General features: G+C 49.8%; 3 protein-coding genes across 3 annotated transcripts; 2 read left to right on the top strand and 1 right to left on the bottom strand.

Moving 5' to 3' along the window:
- Nucleotides 1–5,228: 5,228 nt before the first annotated feature.
- Nucleotides 5,229–5,721, top strand: LOC121107945 (olfactory receptor 14C36-like; the record flags this gene model as incomplete). The annotated part of the gene is made up of 1 exon (XM_040654546.1): nucleotides 5,229–5,721. A coding segment is annotated over exon 1 (297 nt), but the record flags the coding sequence as incomplete, so codon positions are not given.
- An 84-nt stretch (nucleotides 5,722–5,805) lies between these two features.
- Nucleotides 5,806–6,387, top strand: LOC121107996 (olfactory receptor 14J1-like; the record flags this gene model as incomplete). Its single annotated transcript, XM_040654648.1, has 1 exon — nucleotides 5,806–6,387. A coding segment is annotated over one exon (582 nt), but the record flags the coding sequence as incomplete, so codon positions are not given.
- Nucleotides 6,388–13,141: 6,754 nt separating this feature from the next.
- LOC100858379 (olfactory receptor 14I1-like) lies at nucleotides 13,142–13,563 on the bottom strand (the record flags this gene model as incomplete). Its single annotated transcript, XM_040654545.1, has 1 exon — nucleotides 13,142–13,563. A coding segment is annotated over exon 1 (384 nt), but the record flags the coding sequence as incomplete, so codon positions are not given.
- Nucleotides 13,564–17,376: the final 3,813 nt, after the last annotated feature.

Genomic DNA, 17,376 nt, shown 5'->3' with positions numbered 1-17,376 from the left:
ACAGACAGCGGTGCCAGTGCCAATGCCCTGTGATTAATGCCCAGCGTCCACCGCTGCTCTACCCTGCTATGTATTTCATGTCCCTCATCCTCCAGGGGTCTCCAGCTCTCCTAAATTAATGACCATGCTGAAGGGCATGTTTTCAGCAGGCCATCTGGACACGCTCTTCCCACTGCTCTCCACATCTCCTCATCCCTTGCACATTGCTCACTCAGATACCTCCCAGCTATCTGGCTGATCTGCAACCTTCAGGGAGATTACTGGTACCTGCTCCATCTCTCCATGGTCTGACGGACTCTCTTGTCAACTCCTTCACTGTGATTATATCTATCCCTTCCTATCTCTGTCTAACTCATTTCTTGTACAGATATTCCCTGTGAAAGACGAAAGTCAGTAGTTGCGGCTTGGACAGGGCATGCAGTTGATCACTGTGTTTTTCTGTTCATTCAATTGCATCACGTTTCCTCCTGTTGGCAAAAAAGAGAAATCCTTCATTGCCCACGTGCAGTTGGTTCTCTGAGGAAAGCCAGTGGGAGTTGGTGCAAAGGAGGTTTAACAGTGAGCGGGTGACTCCAGAGGATTAGAATGATGTGAGGAAAAGTGATGCCAGTCCCATGGGTCCAATGGGAGTAGAAATGGGGTGCGGAAGTTTAGGAGGATGTCTGTCCACACAGTGACAGAGCAAAGCTATACTATAAATAAATAAATAAATAAATAAATAAATAAATAAATAAATAAAATCTAGACTTCATAAATGCCCACTGCACTGTTCCACTTTAAGCTCTCTCCAGATACCTCACCAGTTAGCTGTACAAGTTCTGAACACCTGAAGAAGATGACAGGAAGGCACAAGGCACAGGAGGGCTCTTTAGGTTGTAATGGGCCCATGGGGGCTTTTGCTGCTGAGTCCATCATCCACTAGTGCAGAGAGAAGATAGCATTAAGTGCTCAAGAAGACCAAGTCAGAAGGAACAGAGAAGTTTCTTGGAGTATTAATGGGCCCCACTGAGGGCCACTAACAAGCAAGCTTCCCCAGGGACTTGTTAGAGCAGATAATTGGAAGCCATGCTGACAGGCGGGCAAAGGAACCGGGATGGTGGCTCTGATGCTGAGAAAAGCCTCCTTTGTGTTACGAAGCAGAAAGGCCAAGCCCTGATCCCCAGACCCTTGGCAGGGAGATCCTGTCCCTCCTGCTGGCTCAGGGCCCTTCCTGGGGCAGTGGGATGCAGGTTTGTATGAGGTCAAATGAAAGACAAGGGGTCAGCAGCTTCCAGGCTCTGCATGGGGTGCAAGGATGCCATGAGGCCCAAGTCCCACATGGGCAGTTTGTCCCAGGCTGTGGTATGTGAGAAGGCCCCAGTCTGAACAAGCAGTCAGTGTCAACAAAACTTTCAAGTTCAGATCTCTAAGGCCCAAGATGGAGGCATCATTTCCTCACTGGGAGCGTTTGGTTCTGGGGATGCCATGTTTGATGGTCACCTACATGCAGAGCTCCTGACTGACTGCAACACCACTGTGCTCAAATCAGCTGTGATATAACACAGTGGTGCTGAACTCACTGAGCTTGTCTCACCTTAACAGCGCAGTGACTCTGACATCACTGTAATCCTGACCACTGCCACAACTCAGTAATTCTGACATCACTGCTCTCTACACCACCGAGACAACACAATGACTCAGGTGTCAGTAAGCTCCTATCCACTGTCACAGCACAGTGACTCCAACACCATCATGCTTGTAACCACTATCATAGAATCCTAGGATATCCTGTGCTGGAAAGGACACACAAGGATTATCAAGTCCAACTTCTGCCTCCACGCAACCACCCAAATAGCTGACCATATCATCGAGAGTGTTGTCTGAATGCTTCTTGAACTCCAGCAATCTTGGTGCTGTAACTCCTTTCCTTGTGGTCCTCGTCCAGTGCTCTCCTTTGGACACACTCCCATAGTTTTATGTCCTTTATGTTCTTTGGTGCCCAGAAGTGTACCCAGTGCTCCAGGTGAGGCTGCAGCAGTGCAGAGCAGAGAGGGACAATCCCTTCCCTCACCCAGCTGGCAATGCCGTGATCAGTGCACCCCAGGGGACGGTTGTCCTTCCTGGCTGCCTGGGCACACTGCTGACTCACGTTCAATTTGATGTTGACCGGGACCCCCAAATCCCTGATAGCAAGACAGCGTCCCATTCCCAGTCAGTGTGTATGTCCAGGGTTGATCCTACCCACTTGCAGAATCAGGCACTTGCTCTTGTCATACTTCATGTGGTTGGTGTTGTCTAGATCTCTAACTTGTCCACATTTCTATGCTAGTCCTCTGAACCCTCAGTGCAGGCAATAGTTCCACCTAAGTTAGCATTGTCAGCAAACTTGCTCAGAACATCCTCTGGTCCTACTTGCAAGTCACTGATGAAAACTTTAAGGAGAAGTGGCCCTAAATGGAGCCCTGGGGAACCCTGCTAGTGACCGTCCCCCTGCCTGATGGAACACGTTCACTGTAATCCTTTGGGCCCGTCTCATTGGCCAAATGCTCACCCATCACATTATGTTTATGCCTAGTGGTTTTGCAGGAAATTTTATCCTGAAGGATACTGTGAGGAACAGTATTCAAAGTTCTACCCAAATCCTAATAGTTAACATCAGTTGGCTTCCTTTCATCAATTAGATGGGTGACTTCTTACTGAAAGGACATCAAGTTAAATAGGACCTTCCCTTCATGAACTCGTGTTGGCTGTGACCAATGACAGAATTGTCCTTCAGGTGTTTTTCAGTAACTCCCAGCATCATTTTCTCCATAATTTTACCAGGAACTGGAGTGGGAATGGCAGATCCATAACTGCTAATTTCATCTTTCTTCCTCTTCTTTCAAACTGGAACAACATCTGTGAGATTCCTCTGAAATGGGAACTGGCATGACCCTAGGCTTCTTCTGATGCCATTGAAATGAGAGCCCAGAGCAAAATAAGGTGTCATCAGTGAAAGAATGTAGACAAGTTTTGATAATGCATTTGGTAATGCCTTGAACTCCAGAGTATGCCACAGATGGAGCAGAGAGGAAGATCTGGCTCTTCTTTTGTGAGCTCATCCATTTGGTCAGCGAAATAACACGACATGCTCCATGGGGACAGGTGCAAAAGGCACACTGGGTGCCCTGAGCACAGGGCTGTGGTGGCATTTAGGATGGCCAAGAATACCTCCCTTCTGGCCCTCAGCTGATGCTCAGGAAGGTGTCTATCTCAGAGATGTTCCACCACACTTTACAAGCACCAGCACACAACTAGGATCATCCCAGGCACCTTGGGCATCACTGAGTGTGTCTGTGTGAGCAACGCAGTCCCTGTTGAATAAAGACCAAGCATTCAGATGAGGGGCTCACACACAGACACCTCGTTGTGCACATCTGAATTCAACTAAGAGGACTCCTGGCTCCCATGGATCTCTGGGGAACAGAACCCCATTTCAGACCCAGGGTTTCCATCAGCAGATGAGATGCCTAATCCTAGGGTTAGGATGAGATGGTCTGCTAGTAATAGGAGAAAGGGGAATGGCTTTAAAGTACAGAGGGGAGATTTAGGTGAGATTTTAGGAACAAATGTTGTACTCAAAGGAAGTGGAACAGGTTTCCCAAAGATATTCTGTGTGTGCCATCCTTGGAGGCATTCAAGGTCAGGATGGATGGGATCCTGGGCATCCTTATCTGGTGGTTGGGAACCCTGCCCGTGGCTGGGGGCTTGGAACTAGGTGCTATTTAAAGCCCCCTCCAACCTAAGCCTTTCTATGATTCTGTTATGTTATGCCTGCACTGCCCCAGCTCTACCACTGCCCAGAACAGGGGAACTCAACGCCTCCCAATCCTTTTCTGTCTGTCTGTATATGATACTTCCAATGCATCATGAGCAGTGGTTTCCAGATTTGGCATTTGCTACACTCGTGGTCAAATTTCATTTAGTAGGAACATCCATGCTTCTGAAATCCAGGGGACTTGCATACTAATGGAGATGACTTGGAAGTATTTTCTGCAGTGATGACCCTGCTGCCTTGCAGGAGCTGCCAGCTCAGGAGGGCCATGGATATCTCCAGGGAGAGCTTTGGGGAGAACGAAATCACTTCCTCTGCTGCTGAGCTGGGCTGAGCTCCTGGGACACAGGGAGCTCATACAAGAGGGCAGCGCTGCAGAGAGACAGCTGTGCCCAGGAGCAGCTCTTCTGCACAGCACGGCAGGGCTGGGGACATGATCTGCAGGTGACAGGGAGGAGAGAAGGGAGAGAGCTTACAGGCTTTGTGGAGAGTGAGCAAGCTGTGAGCTCACTGGAGGTTCACTGCTCATTGACCTTGACTCGGTAAGTTGCTCGCTGACGGCAATGAATCTGATTTTCCTAGAGAGATCACTAAATCTGGGACATCCCATAGCAGATCAGGATGAAGACACTCGGTGCTTCTTTACTGAGGAAAAAGACTTGCTCCAGATGAGGGCTTCTGTGCTGCAGCATCAGAGCACAGCCCTGAGGGCTGTGTGTCCCAGGACGGCTGCAGGTTGTGCAGCCAGGGGTGCAGCCGTGTGCCCAGGGCTGTGGTGCAGAGCAGGGTCCCTGCTGTGCCCCAGGGGCTGTGTGCCAGGGCAGGGACTCTGCCGCCTGCCAGGCTCAGCACTCAGCCTGCCCGGGGAGCTGCCCAGGGCGCTGCAGGGAGACGTGTGGGGGGAAGGAGCCCCCCAGCAGGGCAGGGCAGGGGCCTTCTGCTGCCACAGCTGCTGCCTGGGGCAGGGGGGTCACAGCTGTATTGCATCTCAGAGTGTTTCCAAGAGCACTTGCAAGAGGAGAGACAAGGCAGGGATTTTTTGTTTCCTGTTCTTGAGGAAGGGGAAAGACTTGGAGGCAGAAATCTGAAGGGAGCTGTGAAATATGAACACATCTCTGAGAATCCTGAATTGTACCTTTCTCATTCTGCTGTTATATGAGCAATCTCTTCATGTGCTCTCAGCCTCTCCTCTCCCAAAGGTCAGCATCAGCTGAGGTAAACATCCTTTTTTTTTTTTTTTTTTTTTTTTTTTTTCTGCAGTCATGAACATGGAACTACCCTGCAAACAGGCAGCTTTCCCTAAGAGAAATTTAAGTGCACAGAGGTTGGGATGGGCACCCTGAGTGCAGACATGGTAAAGACATGAGACATGGAAACAGCTCCTATGAGGAAAATATCCAGGAGGCTGGGATATGATAAGGAAATGAGAGGAAGGCTAAAGCTGCTTCAGATTCTACTTCTTATAGAATCATGAACCTCATGAAGTTAAACTGAAGTGATGGAACTAAATGAACACTGTCCTTAAAGAAAGAAAGTCTTTATAGAATGGTGGGATGAGTGTCACTGAGAATGGTCTTGTCTTGTCATTATCTCCTGCACTCTGAACAGGACTCCATGCCCAGGAACCGCAGATGCCCAACAGCAGCTCCATCAGCGAGTTCCTCCTCCTGGCGTTGGCAGACACGCGGCAGCTGCAGCTCCTGCACTTCTGGCTCTTGCTGGGCATCTACCTGGCTGCCCTCCTGGGCAACGGCCTCATCAGCACAGCCGTAGCCTGCGACCACCGCCTGCACACCCCCATGTACTTCTTCCTCCTCAACCTCGCCCTCCTCGACCTGGGCTGCATCTCCACCACTCTCCCTAAAGCCATGGCCAATGCCCTCTGGGACACCAGGCACATCTCCTACGCAGGATGTGCTGCACAGGTCTTTTTCTTTGTCTTCTTCATCTCTGCAGAATATTTTCTTCTCACCATCATGTCCTATGACCGCTACGTTGCCATCTGCAAGCCCCTGCACTACGGGACCCTGCTGGGCAGCAGAGCTTGTGCCACCATGGCAGCAGCTGCCTGGGGCACTGGGCTTCTCTATTCCTTGCTGCACACTGCCACTGCATTTTCAGTACCTCTCTGCCAAGGCAATCTTGTGGATCAGTTCTTCTGTGAAATTGCCCAGATCCTCAAGCTCTCCTGCTCAAGATCTGACTACCTCAGGGAAGTTGGGATTATTTATTTTAGTCTTTGTTTAATCTGTGGGTGTTTTGTCTTCATTGTTGTGTCCTACGTGCAGATCTTCAGGGCTGTGCTGAGGATGCCCTCTGAGCAGGGACGGCACAAAGCCTTCTCCACGTGCCTCCCTCACCTGGCCGTGGTCTCCTTGTTTCTCAGCACAGCCATATTTGCCTATCTGAAACCCCCGTCCATGTCTTCTCCATCCCTGGACCTGCTGGTTTCTTTTCTGTATTCAGTGGTGCCTCCAGCAGTGAATCCTCTCATCTATGGTTTAAGGAACCAGGAACTCAAGGCTGCAGTGAGCAAGACATACATCTTCAACAGCCATAACATGCATACTAGTCTCACAGGAGTCTCAAGGTAACCCTGAATTTATTAGGACAATCACTAATTATTATTTGTCTTCATTTTTGTTTTCACAGGCACGACTTTGATTTCAAAAGTGTTATTCTTGGCCTGCTACATTTCTGTAGTGTTTTGACACGCTCATCTCATGTACCTGTAGAACAAGGCGCTCTGTTGATACACACAATAAAGAAGCCAGCAGAAATTTGTCTGTCTCTGCTGCCATGTTTTACCATCTCTGAAAGTGGAGGAGCGACTGACGTATGCAGGAGTATTGCAGGGTCCAGGAACCCAGCTGCAACATGCAGCAGCAGCCTCGGTGTCCATGGGGGCTGCCCCTCACTGCCCAGGAGTTCCATCCCCTTATCTGTGTTTGAGACGGGGCTGCTGCTTCCCAGGTCCAATGGCCGCAGACAGCAGCAGGAGGTGGTCTTTGTATTGCTGCTCTCTTTTCACTTCCATACTCCCCTCCTTCTCTATGACCTTTGGGACACGAGAGGACCAGGAGGGTTGCTCTGGACATTTGTCACCCTCAGCCTCTCACATCAGCCATTTCCAGCACTGCCTGCATGTTGATGGCAGAGCTTTTTCCTGATGACATCTCCACACTCATGGTGGTGGAGCGGGGCTGTCTGCAGACCCATGTGTGGGACATGGCTGGGGCAGCACTGGATCTGTAAAGCAGGAATGCCGGGAAGTGTGGTGCACTGAGGGCTGCCATGGGCACTTGTGCTGGGGAAACGCTTCCCACCTCAAACGCACCTGTCCTGTGCAGTGCAAGCATGGTTGGGTCAAGTGTGGAGCAGGAACAGCGCAGTGATAAGTCACAGATGGGAAACCCAACACAGCCATGGGGGGGGGGAGCAGGTGGTCTTGGTACACAAAGAGCCAGGTAGGAGGCAGATGTGCATCCTGGCAGAGAAATCAGGGAAGGCTGTGGGCACATCACTGCAGCATGTGAGAGACTGTGAGGAGATCACGGAGAATACAGAGCCAGGCTCTGTGCTCTCGTACACAGTGGGAGGATGAAAGTGATGGGTGAAACTGGAGACATTCTGCCTGAAGAGAAGGAAAAGATTTTTCACTCAGTTCAGGGCTCATTCTGAGCAAGGTGGCTTCTGCCTTGTGTTTTGTCTTCATTGTGCTGTCCTGTGTGCAGATCTTCAGGGCCGTGCAGAGGATGCCCTCTGAGCAGGGACGGCACAAAGCCTTCTCCACGTGCCTCCCTCACCTGTCTGTGCTCTCCCTCTTTGTCACCACTTGCATGTTTGCCTACCTGAAGCCTCCCTCCATCTCCTTTCCATCCCTGGACCTGGTGGTGTCATTTCTGTACTCAGTGGTGCCTCCAGCAGTGAACCCCCTCATCTGTGGCATGAGGAATCTGGACCTCAAAGACACATTCGGGAAATTGATGTCATGGACACTTTTCATTAAAAACAAACTTCTCATCTCTCTACAAATTACTCACAGACTTTCCCTTAGCAGGTCTGTATTATTCTTCTATGCTTTAAATATTTATTTGTATTTTTGATTTTTATTTTTTACTGTTGTTATATGTTCATTAATGGTTCTTGTGCTGTTACAGTAATATTTTGAATCATTGCATGTCTGCTGAGGCATCAACCTGCTCTCTTCCTCCTGGAGCCCATATTTGATGTGGATCAGAGCTGACTGTTGTATCCTCTGTGTAGTGTCTCTGTATCTGCAGGGAAATGAGGTGTCTGCAGTCTTCTCTGTGGCAGTGGGGATGTAACGCTGCATGGAATGGGGGGATTCCTGTCATTCTTGCTGCATCTGAATGTTCCAAGTGCTTTTGGAAATGCTCTCTTATCATTCCATTCGCTCTGCATACCCACAGACTCCCAGGGAGGAGTTTAGCAGCACTCGGCCTCATTCACCTGGGTCTGCAGCCCACCCTGACCAGCACGGCCAGCACAGAGCCACCCAGGAATGGCCATGGAGGTCAGAGGAGGGATGGATAGTGGTGGGAGCTGTCCTGGGCATGACATTTCCCTGCAGATGCTCGTATGACCAGGAGCCCTATGACCTTGTGGCTGTTCCTCAGACCCCATTGCAACTTTGGCCCTTCCCCAAACACCACCCTTGGACAAGACTGTGTGGGTGCTGGGGACAGCTGGAGCACCAGGGTCTGCTTGTCATCATACATAGGATGAGCCCTCTTGTGGGTGCTCTGCAGGGCTGCAGCCCTTGTGGGCCTGCAGAAGAAGGGTGCAGTCAGTGGAGATACTTGGGCCCTGCAGACCACCCCATGCCCGTGAGGGAGTAGCAGGGTCCAACAAAACTTCTTGTTACATGAACAGAAAGGAGACACTGCTCAAGGAAGCTACCACCAGCCCCAGACCTCAGACCAGTGGTTCCCAGCAACACTTTTCACCGTAATCTGCTGAGGGCTGATGGCTGAAATGGGACCACTCCACATTCCTACTGGGCTCAGTACCTGCACTGGGGAATGGGCAGCCCGGCCTGGTCCCTATCTAGGTCCAGAGCCCAACAGAGCCCAGAGTAGGGCTTGCTGTGAGCTGTGTCGGACATGCTGGGGCTGGGCAGGGTCCAGCTGGTGGGGGGCAGAATGGCGGTATGAGCTGTCAGGGCTGTGCTGGGGGCATGCTGCCCCACACAGTGCCTGCGCATAGCTGCCAGGGGCTGCCTGTGGGTCAGTGAGGCTGGGCTGTCCTCCAGGGAGGAATGCACACGGAGCCTCATGCTGCAGGTTGGGACCCCAAAAGTGCCCTGGAAGTAAAAAAAAACAAAAAACTCCCAGAATCCCAGAATAAGCTGTGAGTAAACCCTGAGTAAAGTCCTAGTAAACTTGTTGTAAAATGTGTGTAAACCTGGAGTAAAATGTGAGTACGTCTGCAGTAGAGTGTGAGTAAACTCTGAGTGAGATCTGAGTAAACCCAAAGTAAAGTGTGAGTAATCCCGGAGGAAATTGTGAGAGAACCTAGAGTCAAGTGTGAGTAAAATGTAGAGAAAAGACAGAGTAAAGTTTGAGTGAACCCTGAATAAGATCAGTACACCCAAAGTAAGGTGTTAGTAAACCCGGAGTTAAGTGTGAATAAACTCGGATTAATGTTGGAGGTAAACTGTAGTAAAGTGTGAGTATACCTGGAGTAGAGTAAGAGTAAACCCAGAGTAAAGTAAGATTAAACCTTGTGTCAAGTGTCTGTAAACCCAGTGCAAAGGGTGACTAAAACAAGACACAGAGATCTCATGCTAGGACAATTTCTTTATTGCGGTGATGATCATGATCATGATGTCGTCTCTATCTACTATCTAAAGCAAGCCTTTTAAATTCTAACATACTGTCATGGTTTTATAATTTTTGCTCATCAGTATTCCACATCACAACATCATGCAGTGTGCTGAGAGTTAAAGTGTAAATGCTTTAGTTCCGGGTACCTGTCTGGAAGAGAAGAACTACATTCCCCAAGAGCCTTTTTGAGTACTGTTATCATTCCTACTCAAGGGAACAGATATAAGGGCGCAGGTCATCTGACTCATCCCTCGTCTCGTCTCGCCGTGTTCCCTGTCGGATCAGCTTGCTACTGCTGCTCCCGACTGCATGCAAGGCTTCAGTATTAGCATAAGGCCTTTGGCTCTCGGACAATCTTTATCAACAATCTTATTGTTGATTTATACTGTATTATAGTGTGTTATCTTACATTCCGATACTATATTTAGTAAATTAGTTTGTTTCTCCTCAGATCGTGGCCGCTGTTTTTAATTATTTTGGAGTCCCCTGTTTCACTGTATGGAGGCGCGGATTTTGCGAAGTCCCTCCACCCCACCAGTCACGGAACCGGGCCGGATCAGCCCTTAAACCGTTGACACACACATATTCAGTACATTTCCACTAACAATCCATTGGCTAGAAAGCAATCAAATTCCATAACAAGTCTTCCTAATCAGCAGAGAGCTAATCTTATGGCTTGGTACAGAACACCCCTGTTTATTCAGATCTTCTGTCTCCTTTCCAGAGCCTCGTTATCAGAGAGTCAGCATTCAGCAAGGCTGAGCTGACCTCTCCATCTCCAGCATAAGCGTAAACCCAAAGTGAAGTGTGTGTAAACCTGGTGTGAAGTGTGAGCAAAACCAGAAGCAAAGTGTGAGTAAACCAGGAGTAAAGTGTGAGTAAAGCTTGAATAAAGTGTAAGTAAAACCCGGAGTAAATTGCAAGTAAAATCATGAGTAAAATGTGAGTAAAACTGGAGACAAGTGTGAGTGAACCCAGAGTAAATAATGTGTGAACCTGGAGTCAAGTGTCAGTAAAAGCTGGAGTAAAAGCTGAGTTAAACCCAAAGTAAAGTATGAGTTAAACCCAGAGTAAAGTGTGAGTAAGATGCAGAGTAAAGTGTGAGTAAACACTTTAAAATGTAGTAAAATGTAAGAATCATTTTATTCCCATTCCCCATCACAACCAGTTTTAAGCTCCCTCAATGACGCCTGCCATCTCCTGGGCTAGGATCCGCTTTCCCTTCCGAGAGGGGTGAGAACCGTCAGCAGTCATCAGGCCAGGTGCCATGCTAACCTCCCCATGGTCAAAGAACCCCAAGTTCCTGTGGCGGCACCAACCTTCCAGCCACTTACTCAAAGCCTGCGATTTCCTGGACCACTCCATATCCCTCAGCACCCCAGAAGAAGGAGAGAGGAAAATAGCACTTGTACACCCACTCCTTCAACCATTTGCCCTAAACCCCAAATGTCCTTTTTGAAAGCTCGCAGGCTTCCCTGAGCAATTTCATCACTGTCTACCTGAACTATCAGTAATGGGCAGTAATCAGAGGAGTGAACCAGACCTGGGACTTTTCTGGTGATGTCCCTGATGTGGGCCCCAGGGAGGCAGCACAACTCCCTGCTGGTCGGGTCAGGGCTGCAAATGGAGCCCTCCATTCCCCAGAGAAGGGAATCACCCACCACAATTTCCCTCCTGCCTTAACTGACAGAGGCAGTTTCAAGGCATGGGGGTGACCACCTCAGCCTAGGCTCCCTCCTAGGCAGATCCTGCCTGGCATCCCCACTCATGTCGCCTTCAATTTCCAGCATCACAAACCTGTGGCTTAGTGAGACCGGGGGGAGTGGGGTTGGCAGGCAGGGGGTGCGCTAATGATGCTGAGCTGGGATACTCTTCCAACCCTCCTCCTCTGTCAGCTCTGTCTGACTGTGACAGGGCAGGGGGTCCACCACTTCTGTGCGGGTATTGCCCTGGCACCCTTCCCTCTGACACACCAGTGAGACATATATACGTATATGTCATAATTATTTCCCTTTCCTTTGATCTCTCTTAGGAAATAGCTTTATTTCAGCCCACGAGTTGTACAAACAAATTCTCTTCCCCATCCCACTGGGAAGAGGGCAGTGCACAAAGCACTGTGTAGTGCTGAGCCACCCAGTGGGTTAAACCACCACAGTCATTTTGGTGCCCAGTGTGTGGCTCCTAAGAGTTGAGATAACAGCAGTGAGCAAACGACCGTGTGGTGCTGAGCCACCTTCCATGTCAAAGCACAGCACTGCCCTGAGTCCATAACAGATCACCCTGGGACTCTGAAACTGTCCCTGTCACACAGGGAAGAACACCGGAAGATCTCGAGGTCTTCTCAGGGAGCAGCTCCTGAGGTATATTCTTTGCACCATTCCTTTGGAAGAGGCCTCCAGTTCTCCGGTCCTGCTCTGAAGAGCCCCTCTTGTTATGGTGCTGCAGCAAGGAGACCAGCTCTGACACAGCGCTTCATATTGCCGCCTACTGACTGCAGCCCCGGAGTGCTGCTGTAGAAACAACAGGGCTGTGGTGAGACACACAAGACCTTCAGGTCTGCACAAATGCAAGGACTTGAGAGCAGTGTAAAGAGAGCAGGAATGAAAAGAGCGTGTTGCACTGCTGTCCGTGGCTGCACCTCCCCCAGATCCAGATCCAGGCAGGCAGGAAGAGAGAAGAGCAAAGGAAATGTATTTTTGCACGCTTCTTAAGTATTATTAATCTATTCGGGGAATTTGTTTCCATATTTACATGTGGTCTTGGAGTGAGAAAATAGAAAGTAGGTGGAAAAGAAGTCAAATAGAGCGCAACTTTTTTTTTTTGTAGGTTACTTTACCACACTTATACACACAAAAAAAAAAAAAAAAAAAAAAAAAAAAAAAAACGATCAAACACACATAAAATATGAAGAACCCTCACTGGGAATCATGTGAGGAAGATGTGCACTTTATTGAAGCTGGAATTGTGCACATTGCAACACTTTGCTGACGGCATGCTTGATGTCCTGGTTCCTCATGCTGTAGATAATAGGGTTCAGTGTTGGGGGAACCACTGAGTATAGAAATGCTACCACCACGTCCAGGAATGAGGAGGAAATGGAGAAGGGCTTCAGGTATGCAAACACAACAGTGCTAAGAAACAGGGAGAGCACAGCAAGGTGAGGGAGGCACGTGGAGAAGGCTTTGTGCCGTCCCTGCTCAGAGGGCATCCTCAGCACGGCCCTGAAGATCTGCACATAGGAGAAGAGAATGAAAGCAAAGCACCCAAATAAGACAAGGGCACTTATTACATTAAGCCCAACTTCCCTGAGATAGTATTCTGAGCAGGTGAGCTTGAGGATGTGGGGGATTTCACAGAAGAACTGATCCACAGCATTGCCTTGGCACAGAGGCAGGGAAAATGTATTGGCAGTGTGCAACAGGGAATTAAGGAGCCCAGTGCCCCAGGCAGCTGCTGCCATGGTGGCACAAGCTCTGCTGCCCAGCAGGGTCCCGTAGTGCAGGGGCTTGCAGATGGCAACGTAGCGGTCATAGGACATCATGGTGAGAAGGAAATACTCTGCACCAAAGAGGAATAGTAAAAAGAAAACCTGTGCAGCACATCCTGCGTAGGAGATGTGCCTGGTGTTCCAGAGGGCATTGGCCATGGCTTTGGGGAGAGTGGTGGAGATGCAGCCCAGGTCGAGGAGGGCGAGGTTGAGGAGGAAGAAGTACATGGGGGTGTGCAGGCGGTGGTCGCAGGCTACGGCTGTGCTGATGAGGCCGTTGCCCAGGAGGGCAGCCAGGTAGATGCCCAGCAAGAGCCAGAAGTGCAGGAGCTGCAGCTGCCGCGTGTCTGCCAACGCCAGGAGGAGGAACTCGCTGATGGAGCTGCTGTTGGGCATCTGGTACTTCTGGGCACCAGGACCTGTGGGCACAAGAACCTGTCTGAGGAGTAGGAAACTCAGTGACAAGGCATTCCACGTGGGAAATGTTCATTGTCAGTGATGTGACAATACATTTCATGTGGTTGATTTGGCCATGAGCACCTCTTCTTTTTTGTCTCAAGGAAGCAGCCCTGTCCCTGTGTGTACATGGGAATGTGGTGGTGCTGTGGTGTTCTTCTGTCCAGAATTTGTCAGATGAAATCACTTGTAATGAAGAAGTTCTTGTCAGCATCTGCATTACCATTGCCAGAAATATGGAGGTTGAAAATAAAAGTTTTAATGATTGTTTTTTTCCTGTGCTGTCTGGTCCCACTCACCACAGCCAAGGAGTGTTCAATGAAGTCAGAAATCCTGAGCTGTTCTGCCACACACATTGTGAATAGCAGTGAGAGATGAGAGGCAAAGGGATTCACTGCTGCTTAGTGCAGGGTAAGGGGAGCTGGTTGGGCTTGTTTCCATACACTCTGAAATTGCAGCTGTTGGAGACTAAGGGAGAATGCCCTCCCATGTTACCTTGAAAAGAAGGCAGACCCTGCTGAGAGCAGTTAGAACCACTGCCCATCATGGAATACCCACTCTTTCTCAGGGTCCTGAGGAAGGTCTCATCTACAAACATCTGTCAAACGACACCTACAATTCATTTCACCAACCCCAGAGCATTTCCTTGCATATAGCATCTCTCCTCTTCATCCCTGCACATTGATCTCCTGACTATGGGAAAATTTGCATGCTGAAGGTCAGCTCACAGCTCTGAAGAAAACCTCAGGGAGATGTGTCCTAATGATGGCATCTCATTAAGGGAAAGCCAACTCCTTCCCAGCCTCACAGACTGCACTGCCCACAGCCCCAGGCAGTCACTCTCAGCCCCTGTGCACTGCAGAGGGCGATGGACACGTGCCTGGGGAGATGCTGCTCTGCTCTGCTGCAGCTCTGGCTGCACAGGAGGTGGTTCGTGCATTGAACTCCATGGCCATGAGGGCAGAGGCATTCTGGGTGGGAGCTTGCTCAGAGGAAGGTGTCTGCACTGAAGGGAGTAGTGTGGATTTTTCAGGTGAATTCTCCCTGTATTACTTTCCTCTCATTCCCTGATCATAACTCTGTTGCCAGCAGATTTTCCTTCCTGGAGATGTTTCCCTGTTCCATGTCTTGTACATGTCTGTGCTTACAGACAACAGCCCAGAATGTGTGCATTCCTATTTGCTGTTCAGAACCCATCCTGTTTGCAGAGCATTCTCTGGGTGCATGTTCATGTTTGCAGGTATAAAAGGGAACATAAGGGAATCCCAGTGAGTCCAACAATGTAAATATCTGCTTACAGTGAGAGACCGAATGCACTTGAAGATTCTCACTCGATGTAGTCCAAAACAATTAATCCTTTTCTCTATCACCCTCTACATCTTTACCCTCTGTTTGAAGCAGGAAGCAGATACCATGGCAGAAAATCCCTCCTTTGACCTTCATAGTGGAAGGTCACCTGTGGTGCAGGGCACTTCTCCCTGCAGCGCCCTGGGCAGCTCCCCGGGCAGGCTGAGTGCTGAGCCTGGCAGGCGGCAGAGTCCCTGCCCCGGCACACAGCCCCTGGGGCACAGCAGGGACCCTGCTCTGCACCACAGCCCTGGGCACCCGGCTGCACCCCCGGCTGCACAGCTTCCAGTCATCCTGGGAAACAGAGCCTTCAGGGTTGTGAGATAGAGAGACACTGCAGCATGGAAACACTCAGTTGAAGGAGGTATTTCTCCACAATAAGCAAACACGGTGTGTCTTCAGCCTGATCTCCTCAGGGTTGTTTTCAAATTCAGTGATCTCTCAGGAAATGCGGCTGCACTGCCTGTAGCCAGAGACTTACCTTGTCCAGAGCTGTGAGCAATCTTCCTCCAGTGAGCTCACAGCCTGCTCACACTCTTTTCTCTTCTATCCTCATGCCATCTGCAGAACGCACCCCCAGCACTGTTGTGCTGTGCAGAAGAGCTGCTCCTGGGCACAGCTGTCTCTCTGCAGCACTGCCCACTTGTAGGAGCTCCCTGTGTCCCAGGAGCCCAGACCAGATCAGCAGCAGAGGATGTCTTTTTTTCCTCACCATTCATATCCCCTGAGATGTCCCTAGGTCTCCATGGCCAACAGCTCCTGAAAGACAACACGATTATGACTGTACTTTGAAATCTGCTGCATTAACCACCAAATGTCCAGAAGACAGTGACCAATTCCAGACATATGGTTAGTCCTACCAGAGTGTGTTTGCTGTAACCGAAAGGGCACACAGAGAAGGACAGGGAGGGGTGGACTTCACCTGGGCAGGGCACTGATTCAGCTGAGGCAGTGCAGGCATCTCATCCCTAGATGGAAACCCTGGGGCTGAAATGGGATTCAGCTCCACATGGACCCACGGGAGCTGAGATTCCTCTGGTTCAGTTCAGGTGTGCACAAGGAGTTGCCTGCATGTGAGCTCCTGCTCTGAGTCCTTGGTCCTTCAGCGGGGAGTCAGTTGCTCACACACAGACTCTGGGTGGTGACCAAGGTGCCTGGGGGTACCTTCAACTGATGAAACCTGTTTTCTGCGAATGGCATCAGAAGCTGCCAAGTGTCATGCCCGTTCCCTGGGTTTCCAGCACACTCACATGCAGCTGCAAATGCAGCACTGTGCCTTCAGGAAAGCCATGCCCCTGGAGTGAACGTGCTGCTTGGTCGACTCTGAACCCCACAGTGGGTCCAATGCCTGTGTGCCACTATGTATAGTGGCATACAGTATATATATATATATGTATACACACTATATATTCACACTATAAATGCAATATACAGCCTGGCCAACTCCACCAATGCTTCCCAATTAGGATGTTTTCTTATCTGTTTTTACACTAATGAGAAAACCAACACATGCTGAACTAGAAATTTTCAAACGGTAGCAGGCCTGAGCATTTGTTTGGATCACAGGGACACGGTTAAATGGCTTCCAGAACTGGAATGAAGCACAAAAGGGATACAGAGTCTTTATGATGAATGGGCGAGGAGACAAGGAAGGGTGACTGCCCTCTGTGAGAGTGCACTGAGCTCTGCCTGGGCATGGCAGAGCAGCCAGGTCAGAGTGAATGGAAATGGCCAACGGAGGAGCCCAACAGTGTCTGTTCCTGGCTTCCTGATCAGGAAGAGCACGTGGAAGGTGCCCTCTACAGACTGATGGGAGTCTCATCTTGTCAGGCCAGTGTCTCCTTTGCGGGTCTTTTTCACTCCAGCATCTGCTGCAGGGACAGCACAGCAGGACATACGGCTTCCAGGAGATCCCTGGAGAGGACATATGGCAGCTTCTTGACCCAAGCCATAGAGGAACCAAAGAGGAGAGGTGCTCTGCTGGATCTCATACTAATCAGCAAGGAAGGGCTGGTGGAGAATGCTGAGGAGCCTGAAGGGAGGTCAAAAGACAAGCTCACACCTTTGGGCTTCAGGAGAGCACACCTTGGCTTCTTCAAGTGTCTGTGGGATACAGTCCAGCAGGGTATGGCTCTCAGTTGAACAGGGTCAAAAAATGTTCTAACTATCTCAGGATCACAGCTTCCAAGCAGAGTAAGTCCATTCCAAGAAGTGGAAGCCAAGTAAAAACATCAGAATTCCTGCAGGTATGCTAATGGATTGACCTGGCTAACCTCACACACAGAATAGAAGCATACAGGCAGTGGAAGCAAGAAGAGGTCAGCTGGCAGCAATGCAGAGACTTTGTCCATCGTACCTGCTGAGATGAGCTTAGGAATGTTAGAGTTCAACTGCAATTGAATGTGCCCAGGCATATCAAAGACAAGAAGGGCTTGTAGAAAGAT

This window comes from Gallus gallus, chromosome 33, assembly GCF_016699485.2.
Source record: "Gallus gallus isolate bGalGal1 chromosome 33, bGalGal1.mat.broiler.GRCg7b, whole genome shotgun sequence".
NCBI lineage: Eukaryota > Metazoa > Chordata > Aves > Galliformes > Phasianidae > Gallus > Gallus gallus.
This window is presented reverse-complemented; position numbering and strand designations above follow the sequence as displayed.